This window comes from Pelodiscus sinensis, chromosome 2 (genome assembly GCF_049634645.1).
Source record: "Pelodiscus sinensis isolate JC-2024 chromosome 2, ASM4963464v1, whole genome shotgun sequence".
Lineage (NCBI taxonomy): Eukaryota > Metazoa > Chordata > Testudines > Trionychidae > Pelodiscus > Pelodiscus sinensis.
In genome coordinates this window covers 103,976,560-103,990,864 of record NC_134712.1, presented here as the reverse complement: position 1 = coordinate 103,990,864, position 14,305 = coordinate 103,976,560, and the positions used below count along the sequence as shown (strand labels likewise).

At 38.4% G+C, this 14,305-nt stretch overlaps 1 protein-coding gene across 13 annotated transcripts in view; it reads left to right on the top strand.

Moving 5' to 3' along the window:
• The window catches only part of CDKAL1 (CDKAL1 threonylcarbamoyladenosine tRNA methylthiotransferase), a 572,751-nt gene that overhangs the window by 353,931 nt on the left and 204,515 nt on the right, over positions 1-14,305 (top strand). For all 13 annotated transcript variants that reach the window (XM_006121835.4, XM_075921165.1, XM_006121831.4 and 10 more), the window contains one exon: positions 10,801-10,946. In XM_006121835.4, the coding sequence (XP_006121897.2) occupies positions 10,801-10,946 (146 nt within the window). The remainder of the gene's footprint in view (positions 1-10,800; positions 10,947-14,305) is intronic.

Sequence of the window (14,305 nt, the reverse complement as noted above, 5' to 3'; positions counted from 1 at the left end):
GAGACATGTTAGAGCAGCACTGTACTTGTCACGGTAAATGACCCTTTGGGAAACTTCATTATATTGTTAATTATATTTGTGTTTCTAATATACTCTGTAAATGAGGTGTATTGATTCAGATATAGGAGAATTGTTTTTCAGTATTGCAGTGTTTAAGGATGAAAAGTGAGATTTGCTTGAAATAGGGTAATAATTTTTACAGCAAAACAATAACCTCTGCACAAAGCATTTCAAAGAGATTGAAGGCAGGTTGAGAGTAACTGATTATTCAAGGGGCAGATGAGGGACTGCAGCAATCGGTAGTCCCTATGAAATGCTCTGTACCCAGCTACTATTACGTTTAGAAGGGCATTTTGAAAATCAAATTGAAAAGTGTATATGTTTGATGTAGACCGAAGGATAAGCCATTTAACAGAGAACAAGTGTGGTGACTATTCAGATTGCTGGATATAATCTAGTCATGTTAGCTGTCATGCTACATAAATGCCTACTATACCATAAGGTGGTTCAGTTAATAAGTCTGGGCAAATATATCTCCAGAGTTTCACAAAGAAATCTCTTCACAGAAATGATTAATAATAATGGGTTATGTCTTCCAAGATGATAAGCACATCCTGCATGCTTTCAAGCACACTGAACTTCCATTGGAGTTGAAGATAGGTCACAGGAATTGAGTTAGTCTTACATTGCCAGTACTGAATGTCTCCTGATGACAGCTGGATAGGTGACACATTTATGTACTGAAACTGGAATGTTGTAATCCCTGGCCCTGTTCAAGTGATACGATCCTCCCAACATAAACATTTAAGCCAGAAAATCCTATTTTGTTTTTGGATGAGGGAGAGGGATTTTTTCATTTGATGGAGTGTTTCAGAAATCCTTGTTCAAAGATCTGCAATTAGGAGTTATTCTTTATTCTAAATATAAAAACAATACTTTGTTGAGACTTCTCATTCTATTCTTGCTATACCTTAAGCACATCCAAGTACAAAAATCACATATTAGAGTTGTCAGTGGCAAGAGAATTACTAGTTTTCTTGTATACCCCCCACCTCCCTAGAAAAACTCAAGTTGCTACTTGCTACCATATTTGTTTGTTTGGTTTATGGAAAGAAGTGCAGCCAGCTTCAAGAACAGCTTTTAGTTGAGAATTTTAGTGAGAATTTATTCTTCTGTATAGAGATGCTATTGCAAAAATCCAAAATTAGCCAGCCTAATTTTTTTCATCAGAGTAGACCGTGACAAGATTTTTTAATTAAAAAGGGAAAAGAGAGTCAGATGTGATGCTTAATATACTGCTTGCTGAAGAACAAATATTCACCTTACTATTGTCCAAGGTGCATCTTTGATGGGCTAGGAACAATGGAGACACTATTCCAGGGTAGAAGGAGATATCAGCTGGAAGCAGCAAGGATGGTGCTACACAAACTTCCCTTGGTTCCCACTTCCCCTACTATAAAGGTATGCAATGAGTGTTCATGGCAGGAGCTTCGGCCAGTGTTCGCTGTAAGCTGTGTATATGTCGGAGAAATTCAGGTGCTATCCAGCTGATTAGCAAAGCGCCCACAGCTGGCAGCTTGTGTTTCTACTGGTGGTGCATGTCCTCACATGCCTCTGCACACATAACAAAATTAATTCCACGTATGGATTGAAAAAATTAGAGGGAACATTGGCTACAGCTGCCTTTTTAATTTTTTTTTTTTTTAGAGAAAGAAAAGCTAGGATGATCAGCAATCTTTCGGTTGGGGCTTGAAAGGAATTTTTACCATATGGCAACATTGACAAGCTGTATGAGATTTTTCACCTTATATGTGGCATCTTGGAGGTCTGTTTTGTTGTTTAAATAGCATTTGTCACCATACATTTGGGGTTAAAACGTGTCCCTGTAACCAAATGAGCTGGTTGTGTACATTGTGTCCCAAGCATGACACTGCATGGTGAGGAGTAAGTATGCCTCCATGTCTCATGCAGCATGTTGCCCCCAGTCTCCTTCTGCATGGAGGAGAGAAATATGTTGGGACTCTGGCTTCCAGCCTGGGTCCCTGAGCAGGCCTGAGGGTGTAGAGGAGGTTCTGCCCTCATACTTGCTCTCAGATTTGTAGAACCAGAGCCACTAGTCTCCTGTTCTTTCTGCACTAGAACAGCCCTCCTGGATAGCATAAGAACAGGGGTTCCCTATTGGTGAATGGATTTATTAAAGTTGTAGCCTCTTTATTTAACCATATGATGGTGTACATGTCTCATTGTTTCCATGTCTGCAACACATCTGTTCCTGGACTGCATTACAGCAGCAATGTTTAAATAATAGACCACAGCCACTTGATTTTCATTCAGATTCTGCTGGTGTTGCTGTTCACCAGCTACTTTAATGTGCCTCTGAAAGGCAACTGTCAGCAGAGACCCTTCATTATGTGACCCAATCTAACGTATCAGAAGGCAAAACATTGAAAGATTGTCCATATGGGAACACGACAAATAAAACAGCAAGTGTTTCTTTAGATCTGAGTGTTTGAGGATGTGCTATATACATGGCAGTTATTAATATCAGTATTCCCAACATGTGACATAGGACTAGACTAATTGATTATTTCCAGGCTAGGATAGTAGGGGAAAAGTCTACCGATTATCATACAGGCATTTATACCAGAGCATGAATATTAATTTTTTTACTGTCTCATTCATATATGAGAGTTCTTATTACAGGTTAATGGATTGATTTGATTTTTAGGTGATTAGCTTAGTGAAATTTCTGTGGTGTACATATGGCAAAATACTGACCTGAAAAAAAATCTTTGTCATTATCCATTGATTTTAAATTTACTGCATCTGTTAAGAACCAAATAAAAAATGGAAGGACATCCTAAGTACGTTACCAAATTCCAACTTTAGAACAATTTTTGTAAAGTTAGAGTAAAATAAATTTGTCTCTTTTGTGAACCTTTACATCATACATTGAAAATCTCTCTCTCGTATGTAGCAAAGATTTTTATGTAGATGTTAGCAGATGACACACTGGAGCGGAAAAGGTAGTCAGCTGTTTCTACTAAGATTAAAGACAGAAGTTTCCAAACGTGGTTCCTTTAGTACATTCAAATAGGAATCAAATAAGTTTTATGTTACTTTATTTTTCTCCTGGTGGAAATATATAACTTAAGTAATGTACAATGCTGTGTGAAAATATAAACAGGAAACAGATGTAGAGATGCTGTGAGTAGAACTCTGTGAATCCATGGTGCATGCCCTTTTACATCTTCTCTTGGCTACTAATGGTTTTATTTAGTGATGAAATCTAATATTTTGTATTCAGTGTGTGCTGTGGGAATGTCTGTAAGGATTAGCTAAGTATGATTGTTCAATTCAAAGCCGAACCTAGTACCTGAAAGATGAGACTTGATAAGACTTGGAAATCTTGTTTATCTTTAATTGAGACAGCAATTTCAAGTAACAACTGAACACATGTAAGTTTTGAAAATTGACTTAACCAGGTTTAAGTAGTCAAACAAAGCATTCTTTTCGTACATATGTTCCAGCTCCTTATGGACAACTACATACTCCTGAATAGTGATAGAAATGTAGCCGTGTTAGTCTGGGGTAGCTGAAGCAAAATGCAGGACAATGTAGCACTTTAAAGACTAACAAGATGGTTTATTAGATGATGAGCTTTCGTGGGCCAGACCCACTTCCTTTTCTTCCACTATTTGATCTGAGGAAGTGGGTCTGGCCCACGAAAGCTCATCATCTAATAAACCATCTTGTTAGTCTTTAAAGTGCTACATTGTCCTGCATTTTGCTACATACTCCTGGTATGTAGTGCTAATGGCACAGAGAAGTAGTGCGAATGGCACTTAAAAGACAAGAGACATAGAAGATAATCTACAGAGCTGCTGAGAGTATGTTTCCCAGCACAGGTTGGCATGCAGTAGTTCTGTTTGGGTTAGTGATCTAAAAATAGTGCTATGGCATGTTGTCATTGGTAGTGGTGTACCCAGAGAAATGCCTGACTGGCCGGTATTTGTTTTACCAGTTAGTTCCACAGTTCTTTTTTAAATGCATTGGAGTTAAGAGGCATGACTTCTGTAGTGATTGTTATGGGAAATCACAATATCAATGAAGATTGGCATCTGAAACTATATAAGTAATCCCAATAGTGTTGTTGGTATTTTCTTTCAACATGATCTTTCTTCTTCTCTTGCTTTCTTTTTTTGAATTTTTTGCAAATCAAGGGACAGCACTGTCTGTACTATACCAACTGTCTATGGTGAATGTGTAAGCATTTAATAGTGCAATAAGAGGACAAATAGGCCCAGGAAATCAGCCTAAATTGGAATTTAGCTTTTTTACTTTGCTGGCCCAGCTATAGGCTATTCATTGTTTTAATATTTCAGGTTGCAGTCCTTATTCAGTTTAAAGCATATATATACACATTATGCTTACACAGCTTTTAGAAAGTTAATCACATATATAGATGGTACCACCTTCTAAAACTCATCATTAGTTTGTTAGGAAAACAATGTAGCTTGTATGCCTGTTTGCAAGACACACACAATATTTTACCTGCATACTGTTTGATCGGACAACTCTCACTCCAATATCAAATCAACATTTATGATGGTTCGTTTTTCTTGATAGATGGGGAAAGAGAATAGCATGGGGAATAGGACATTTAAATCAGATTACTATTCATACTTGGAATCAAAATCTTAAGGAAATCATATTTGTCTTCACTGGTTGGCTACCATAGCACTTTGGGTAATTAAACTAGAAGTCTTTGATTTTTGAGAATTAATAAACCCTTTCAATAAACATATTTCAGAAAATTTGCACAGGACCCCTTAAAACATTTCAACATTGAAAGTTAACCCTGGAAGTAAACTGTGGTAGATGGCTCCAGAGGTGGACGGAGTACAGAGAAGTGAGGTTTCAGTGACAAAAAGTTGTTGTACAGTGTACTCTTCTCTGTGGGAGGCTAAAAAAGGCCAGCATAAACCAAAAATTGGGTGATTTTGACTGTGAAGAAGCTGAAATTGAGCTAAGTACATAGTATGTACTGGTTAACCATGAAAAAACTTAAAAGACAATGAATAGTCTTGCAGCACCTTAGAGACTAACAAAAAAATATAGATTGTATCATGTGCTTTTGTGGGCACAACCTACTTACTCAGATGAATGGTGTTTAAGGGATCCATGTTCCGAAGAAATAGAAAAAGAGAGGGTACTGGGAGGGAAAGGAAAGGAGAAAAAAATGGGGAAAGAATAGTCAGTTAGAGTGTCCATGATAAATTAAACTGATAGAGTGGGTTCTAAGTACTCTTAAGTACCTGGTGTTTGGCTTTTTATGTCATTAGGATGTGGAATGTAATGGGTAATCCAGTTCAGGTCTTTGATACCTACAATAGAGGTTTAAACAAACTTGTAATTTGAGTTTTAAGGCTCTCTTCTTTTCACTGTGATTTCCCTAATAAACTGGTCTGTCAAAAGACCAGCACCTGTGCTTTGATTTCTCTCTGAGTACTGTGACCAGTATATCATAGCTCTTTCTGAACAAGCACATTTATTCCTAAGGTAAAAGCATTACAGAGAAAATGTTAAAACAATCAAAAAAATGCATGTATGCTTAAAAGGTTACCAGATCACTGCCATCTTCTGCCTATGGCTCAGGTAGCTTTTAGTCCTTCAAAATCCACAGCTGGGTTTTCCCCTGGTTGCAGTTTATTTGTTGTAAATGCAGAATAAAAGCCCAAAATCAGTGTACATGTATGCTGTTTATTCAAAAGTACATTTTTTGTCTGTTGGTCTCTGGAGAATCCAGTTTCAACAGGGAATCCACTGATTCCTCTTCGGGCAGGGGTGCAGGGAGAAGAGGAGGGTTACAAGACTGGCTGGTTTGTCTTAATCGCCTCTCATTGTTTTTTAGTTCCTGGAGGAGCTGTGGGAGCCCTCTCTCTCATAGAGTAGAAAGCAATCATATATAAACCATTAATTTAAAACAGTGGACCCCCAAAGATACTTCATGAAATTGCAGTAGTACAGAGATGGGCAATAATTTTTGCCTGGAGGCCACTTCAAAATTTTTTGAAGTAGTCCCGGGCCACACAGGAAGGGGCAGGGCCTAAATGGGAAGGGGTGGGGCTACTCCCTCCCAGACCATGATTGGTCTGAGGGCAATGGAGCCCCTTTACCCCCCCCTTCCCACTATGCACCCACGCCCTGGAAGAGGCTTGGCACGCTCCCCCAAACCCAGGCCAATCAGGGCCTGGGGATGGGGGAGCATGGGAAGCCTTCTCCCGCCCTGCGAGGAGCACGTGGCACTTTGAAGTGCCGTGGGTTCCTCACAGGGCTAGAGCAGGGCAGGGCAGGGCAGGGCAGGGCGAAGGAAACTTCATGCAGCAGCCCCATTCCCAGGCCCTGATTAGTCTGGGGGCGGGGGAGTGCGCGAAGCCTTCTCCGCTCTCCCCACCCTCTCCTTCCCCGCGAGCAGCGTGAGGCGCTTCAAAGCACCACAATCTCCTGGTTGGGCGGGAGGAGGCACTGTGCGCTCCCCCTTCCCCCTGGCTCTAATTGGCTGGGGGGCGGGGGAGCAGCAGGGCCTCTGTGGGCCAGATCCACCCACTTGGCGGGCCAGATGTGGCCCACAGAGGCCCTTTTGCCCACCCCTGCAGTATTATCACTGTCTGTGCCCATCTGGATTCACTATGAGGAGAGCAAAGTGAGATGTAAATTGTATTCCTTCTCTGAACCTAGCCTTATTTGTGTGTATATAATGGGTATATAATATGTACATGTTGTATACATCTGTCTGTCTCTCACATTTTCTTTATCTCTTTCTCTCCCTCTCTCTCTCTCTCTCATATGACACAATTAACTTTTTTTAAAAGATGCTTTTGGTTTCATATTGAGACCCCTGTGATTTATCCAAATATAAACCAGTTCTGTGGAAATGTCAGTGACATTATTAGCACATAGGTGACCATATCATGCATTCCCTCAGGGTTTTTTACCTTCCTGATCTTACACTTATGGTTCTTTCTGTGAAAAGTCAGGGGCCAGTAATGACAGTTGAAGAGCACTTCAGTTAATTAAAGCGGGGAATCCTCTGACACATTAGCACAGAGTGGAGCAAAATGAGTTTATTAACTGAATATAGTCATGTTCTTGATCCTAATACAAGTCTACAATTATGAAGGCGATATCATAGAAGCGCCTGTGTGATTTCCACAAAAGCTTATTAGAACAAGCAGTTTTGGCTAGGGATTTTCTAAAATACAGCAGCTGAATGTATTTCATATTACCTCTTATTCTCTTACTATGAACAAAGTTGGGTATTTTGTAAGTAGGCAGTGCTGCAGTAGATCAAATGCAAATTGCATTGTTTTGCTGCAAATTACTGTGAGTTAATAGTTATTAGGTTGCTCTTATTTGCAGTGGTCATTGCAGAAAAAGATCTCATTTTAGAGTCTTTGAAGTTCATATTTTCTGCAATCTTGGGAGCTGGAATCTTCCTTTAGCAAAGCAAATGTAACCTACATACCTTCTGGGATTGTCCCATGTAGTGGCACTGAGACCACGTACAGAGAGAATAATTAGTCTGCACTACAAACTTAGCTGAGAGCCAGCTGACTTTTAGCTCATGTGGTAGAGGCTCACGTGCTAAGTTGCAGAGGTCCCACATTCGGTTCCACTTGTTGGTATTACACTAACAAGCAATCCGAGTTCCTCACATGGTCACAGAATTCGAGGAGCAAAGGCGTTAAAAACAATAAATATGTGTAACTAATCGTGGAAATGAGAGTTGGCAACACTGAATGTATTCTCCCATACTCTCAAGTATTAAAAAGAGCAATAAGTAGTCCGGTAGCAACTTTGAGACTAAAGTTAAGTTTTGTTAGTCTCTAAGGTGCTACAGGACTGCTAGGTTTTTTTTTTAAAGTTACAAACTAACATGCCGACCCCTCTGGGACTTATAAATGTTTCCAGTGTTCAGTATATCGTTACCAAATGCAGTTACACATCCTATTTCTTTAATATTTATTTATTTGTTTAATATAATCCCTCAAGCTATACAAAAGTTAAAAGCAACGTTTGATATAAAGCTGGGGTCTGTATTGCAATGAGAAATGTGTACTACGCTGAAAAAAGGCAAAAAAATATAATGTCAGAAATGGATGACTTAAAGAGGGAGCAACAAAGGACCAAGTGCACTGCTTAACACAATAAGTACTGGATTTAATTGGGATCTGTGGGTGGTGTCATACTGTAAATATAAAATAATGATTAAGTAATTGACAAGAATCTACTCAAATATAACAGCTTTATTCTGAGCCTTAGAACATCTAGAGGAAAAATGGTAGTTTTTTAAATATGTGAGGGCTAGAGAATATGAGTGGAAGCTGAAAACCTTTTTTTCTTTAATTATTTAGCAGTCACCACAAACAGATGTAAGTATTGTACAAAGGGAGCTGAATAGGATGATAGCAAAATGAAGTTAACAAATGTCACTACAGGCAGTCCCTGGGTTACGTACAAGATAAGGACTGTAGGTTTGTTCTTAAGTTGAATTTGTATGTAAGTCGGAACTGGTACATATTGTAGGGGAAACTCTAGCCAAACATTTCTCCAGAGCTCAGTTTTATTCTCCCACACTTCACTTCCCTCAGTCCTTTATTCTCAAGCTGAGGTGTCTGCTGAGAAAAGCCGCTCCGTGTCTTCCTGGTCTGCTGGGGGGAAGCAGCTAGTGCGGGGTTGCCTTACCCCGTTTGTAAGTAGGGATCCGATGTAAGTCGGATCCATGTAATCCAGGGACTGCCTGTAGTTGTATAGTGAGGTGATTGATTGATTTGAAATCTGAAAAGGGACATATTTTAAGAAAAATTTGGAAAATGCTGAGGTAAATTAGTCATTTTTACCCTCCTCCTTAGGAACACAAAGGAGTGCAAAGGAACTATGTACTGGAACACTATTCAATTAACCACTCATATTGGAGCTCTTTTGCCGTGTTTCCCTTAATTAATAAAGGAGAAATATTTTTATTATTCATAGGCAAAATAAGGTAGTTGGTTTTGTAAAACCTGGATGGTTCATACAGAATTTTTTATGCAGATTCTCAGAATTTGGGAGGAAGAGGTAAAAGACAAAACTGGTAGTGGTTTTAATTAACAAAACTTTATTTGCTAAGCTTTTGTTCTGAAAAATTTGTTGGGGAGAGGATTGAATGCAAGTCTTGCATTAACTGAATATCTAAAGTTTAGATAAAAGGTTTTTGGTTATTGTTTTTTAAAATGGAGGTCCACCATGGCACTTTGTCATCTGTGAATGCGCTTGATGTATCTTGAGCTGATGTGTTAGCATGATTTAGTTGCATATATGACTTGTGCATGAATTGCATTAATTTGCATTTATTAATATTTGTAATAATCTAAAGTTTTAAATGTGGTTTATCTGCTTAAGGTAGGAGCAAGATGTTTTCACCAAATAATGTAACTATTCTTTCATTTATGCACTTCTTTTTGGGCCAAGATTTCCAAAAGTGACTATAGAGTTTTCAATTCTTGAGAGCCCAATTTGTGACATATTAAAGATGTCCCTTTTTAGAGAGTTGTACAGGGGGTGGCTTAGTGCTCTCTAAAAATCATAACCTTTAAGGCACATCAAATTGGGCAGCCCAAAAGTTTACCTTAGATTGCATATCCTTCCCCTGTAAATAGCAGGGAAATAAACAGTTAAATCAGGCTCTTCCTATATACCAGTGGTGGGCAACCAATGGCCCAAGAGTCACATGCAACTCATCGAGGTTCTGTGTATGGCCCGCAAGACATTTTGTTTGTTGCCCACATGCAGGGTTGTTTTTTCCTACCGGTATTGTTAAAGTGACACACACTTAATACAAGGGCACATGAAGTGACGTATGTGGTAATTGTTCAACATAAGCTGTCTGTGAGAGCCACATGCTCCCTCTGCATCAATCAAAGTGTTGCTATGGTTCAGTTGGCACACCCTACAAATTCTAGGTATGCAAGCGCAGTTAGCAAAACTAACTTATCCTGGGAGGCTGCCTTGGTTAGAACAATTTTGTGGCTCACTGAGATGGAGGGACACTCATGTGGTCCACTCGCTAGCTTAGGTTTCCTGTCGCTACTATATACTTTCCATTCCATTCCATTCCCCACCCTGCTCAGTTGCCATTCTGTTTCCCCAAGGTCCCGTGTCATGTACCTTCTGCTCATCCCATTATATCTCCCATCTCCCTTCAAACTTGCCCTTGTGCTCCGAACTAGTTAATAAATGTATTTACTCTTATCCTTTTTAAAACTCACCTCGTGGAGGAGCAATTCTGCACTCATTGGCTCTTTCTTAATTAGCAAATGGGCAGTATTAAAGATGCTCAGTACAGATACCAAACGGAATGGGCTTAGATGCTGGTTTGTCTCCTACAACAAAAGAGCTATTCATTGCTTCTTCATGAAAGTCAAAGAGGGCGCTTCCTGAGGGAAAGACTCAAGATTTTAATCACACTAAGGCAGAGTTCTGGAATTCTGTGATTCAGGTGTTTGCACTTAAATTATATTCATGTCTCTATCAAACAATGCTAGTTATAGGATGGCACTCTTTTTATACGTTCTATTTGAAGTGAAGTGTAATCCTAAATCTTTCGTCTTATTGCTGAAAAATCCTTGCTAACCTCTCATGTGCCTGCTGATTCATTTGAGTTTGTTTGGGTATTAGAAGCAAGTGTGATTTTTATGGGATTTCTGTGCATTGACTTTATGATTGGCTAAAAACAATTTTCTTCTCACTAATTTTTAGGAAATGGCAAAGATTCTCAATCATCCAAGGGTATATGCTTTTCTTCACATACCAGTCCAGTCTGCTTCTGACAGCATACTCATGGACATGAAAAGAGAATACTGTGTTGCAGACTTCAAACGGGTAGTGGATTTCCTTAAAGAAAAGTAAGTCTGTTAATACTCAAGAAAATGCCAGTGTCTTTTTTTGGTTTTTGTTGGGGTTTTTTTCAATGTCAAGAACATGTGGCTGAAAATGCAGTTACTTGCAACCTCATAATTAAGGTATGAAAAAGCTTTCAAAGTCTGTGTTTCCTATAAACCTCTTGATGTGGTTTGCCCATTTGCCTGAGTTCCATAAATATTGTCCATCTCTCCGTGACATGCTTTTAATTTGTCAATAGATTTCTAATCTTTTTCAAATAATACAATTTTAGATTATTTTTATGCTTGAACTACTATATATAGGCTGCTTGAAGTTCACTTTGCTGAAATCTTTAACTTTAATGTGGCTTTTCAGCATCGTATAATCTGCATACTGGAGATGGTCCAATTTATGATAACATAAATGGATTTTTTTTTTAACTAAGTAGCCTAACTAGAATAAATTGGCTTTTGTATGTTAATCCCCTGAGTAGGTCTTAAAGAATTGCAATGATTTATGGAAAGACTTTTTTCCTACAGCAGTCTGTATGTTGACATAAGTAGAAAGTATGTCTAAACATGTGTAATGATACTTTTAGCATTTTATGAAGAAAGTTAGAGGAGCTTGGCTTTTTAGGGTTTATTTTTTTAACCTGTGACATCAGGTACTAAGATTGAAGTGCAAAATGTGGAACTAGATATTTAAGGTCTTGTCTACACTTACCTGTACCGTCAGTCTACCTTAGCTCTGCAAATAATGTACCTGAAATAATGTAGCTGAAGTACACAAGTAGACATCTTGTGTGCACTAACGTCGGCAAGGGCTGCTCTCCCATCGATGCAGGCTACTCTTCTCATTTTGGTGGAGCACCAGAGAGGACAAGAGTGTGCTTGAGGATCAATTATCACATGCAGCAGATATGATAGATTGAGGGCCAGTGGATTGATCAGTGTAGCATCAATCCACTGTGTCGTGTTGACAAGGCATTACTTACAATTACTTTGAAACTTCTTGGCCTATTTTGAATTAATATTCTTCTGCGGAATAACAGAAAACTCAATACTCCGAAATAATTATTTCTCTCTGTTTATCTGTGTCTGTTTATAAAAATGTGAGTATTTGTGTTAGTGCTTGACTTAGCTTGGATGTAGTGTGTTTTTTCTTCTTTTTTTTTAATGAGTTCAGGTTTTACACTTTACACTCTATACTTGGGATTTCACTTACTTGCGCATAGTTTATTTAGAGTACCAATTTTTCTTATCAGAATAACTGTAAAATACAGTGTTTTAATTACACAAAACATGAAATGCAAAAAGCTGCATGGTAGGTAGGAGGCATACCAAAAAATAATCATTAAAAAATTGAAGGACCCTCTCCTGTAGACTTCATTCAGGTGAGTGGATATTTTTATGCACTCATGGAAATTGAGTGTAATGGGATTGTTTCCATTCATTATTTTTATTATTATATTTACTTGTTCTAAACAATGCATGTGGATGTCTATTAATTATTATTATTATTATTATTATTATTATGAAGATATGTTGGCACACACCTAAGCCAGGGAACTATGTCAATTTATATCTGAATTGACGTGAAGCTGAATCATTATTCTCTTCTGTAGTTTGAAAGTTGGCAGCTATTGCCATAACAGCGGCTGGATTTCAGATAACCTAGTAGAGCTGGCACATGTTGGGGCATATGGGAATTTTTTAAATCATGCAGGCCTTGCACAAAAAAAGTGTGTGAATGACTTAATATCCAAATTTGTAGCAGCTGGTCATTGAGAATACAGTAATCTGTGATGTTAAGTCATTTTCTACAGACAGTTACTACTTATGTAATAAATTCAGTTTTTAAAAAGTTATTGATTTGATGTCTTAATTTTTAACAATAATAAAAATTATATATTATTACAAATCTACCTGATTATCTAGTGGTTCCCAGTAGGGAACAGACTTCATTTAGCACAATGAAACATTCTTTACAGCACGTGGCAGTAGGGTGAGGTAGCTATGCAAGACACAGATATTTTGGATATTTGAATGTGTGCACATCTGCTAAACTCATTTGGTTTTTCTTTTGTGCTCAGGAGCATGTGGTCTTTATTTGTAGTCTTTCCTCTCTTGGTAGCAGCCAGCTATGATGTTGCCATGTAGACATTCCCATACAGATTTCTCACACAAGAATTGCTGAGAGATAACATTACCACAGTCTGTACCCAAATAGCTGGTATTAACTATGTGTTTGTTGAACTTTTTTAGCAGCACAATGAGTGATGACTCTCTTCCATGTCACAAAACAGATCAAACACAGCTGTAAAGTTTGGACCCACTCATTGCAAACACTAGCATAAGATTGAGCCAGGAGATTCAGAATGCACATACTTCCATAAACTCAGGCATCTGCCAAATAAGCATTTATTCTTAGTCTCCAATTAGCACCATGAAAGTCTAGCCCCTTGTCTCAGAGGCTAGCCATACTCAGTATAGGCTACGTTTCAGTGTGGCAAAATGTGGTGCAAGAGAGAAGGGGAGGACCTAGGCCCCGCATCACAGCCCAGGGACACTCTGGAGGAAGCCATGTCCTGCCTTCCTTCATTTACCCTTGACTGCCGTCAGTGTTCCCCAATCTTCAATATGACATCTCAAAAATAAGAATGCCCTCACAAGTCATCACTTACATAAACCATACGGATTCTGCCATGTTTAATTTTAATTAAAATATAATAGAACGAGTATTTGTTCTTCAATAATTACTCTTTCTAATAGCCAGTCTTCGTAATAATATGGTGCTATCACTAATATACCTATGCTTTGTTCCCCTTTACTTTCATTTGTTATATATCCACTTAATGAATTTTGTCTTGAATTAAATTGTAAGCTCTTTGGAGCATACATATCTCTTTATGTTTGTGGAGAGTTCAGGAAATGGTTCTGTAATCTGACTTTGAGGCATCTTAATGCTACTGTAGTGTAAACAACAATTATTGTGAAGAATTAGTGAGGACAGAAATGTTTCTTAATAAGGTAAGAGTGTGAGCTTCATTTTGATAGTCTCAGAAGCTGTTGTGGTGTTCTCTTTTTGAAGAGTCATCTTTCTTAATAAAGATCATATATTGTTTGAGCATGTGAAAAGTGGTTTTCATCTATGACTTCATAACAGTCCACTCTCCAATGAAATTGCCTTTCTTTTTCCTGTATACTGTACATACAGCTGTATTATTGCACCCAATTTCACATTAAGAGTATTGGTTGTTATCCTCCTCTCTTTATGTCCCAGAGTATTACTGTTACACCTACCAGTCTCTTACTTTACTGTGACAATAGGGTTGCCAGGTGTCCGGTTTTGAACCAGACAGTCCAGTATTTGAGCTTTCTGT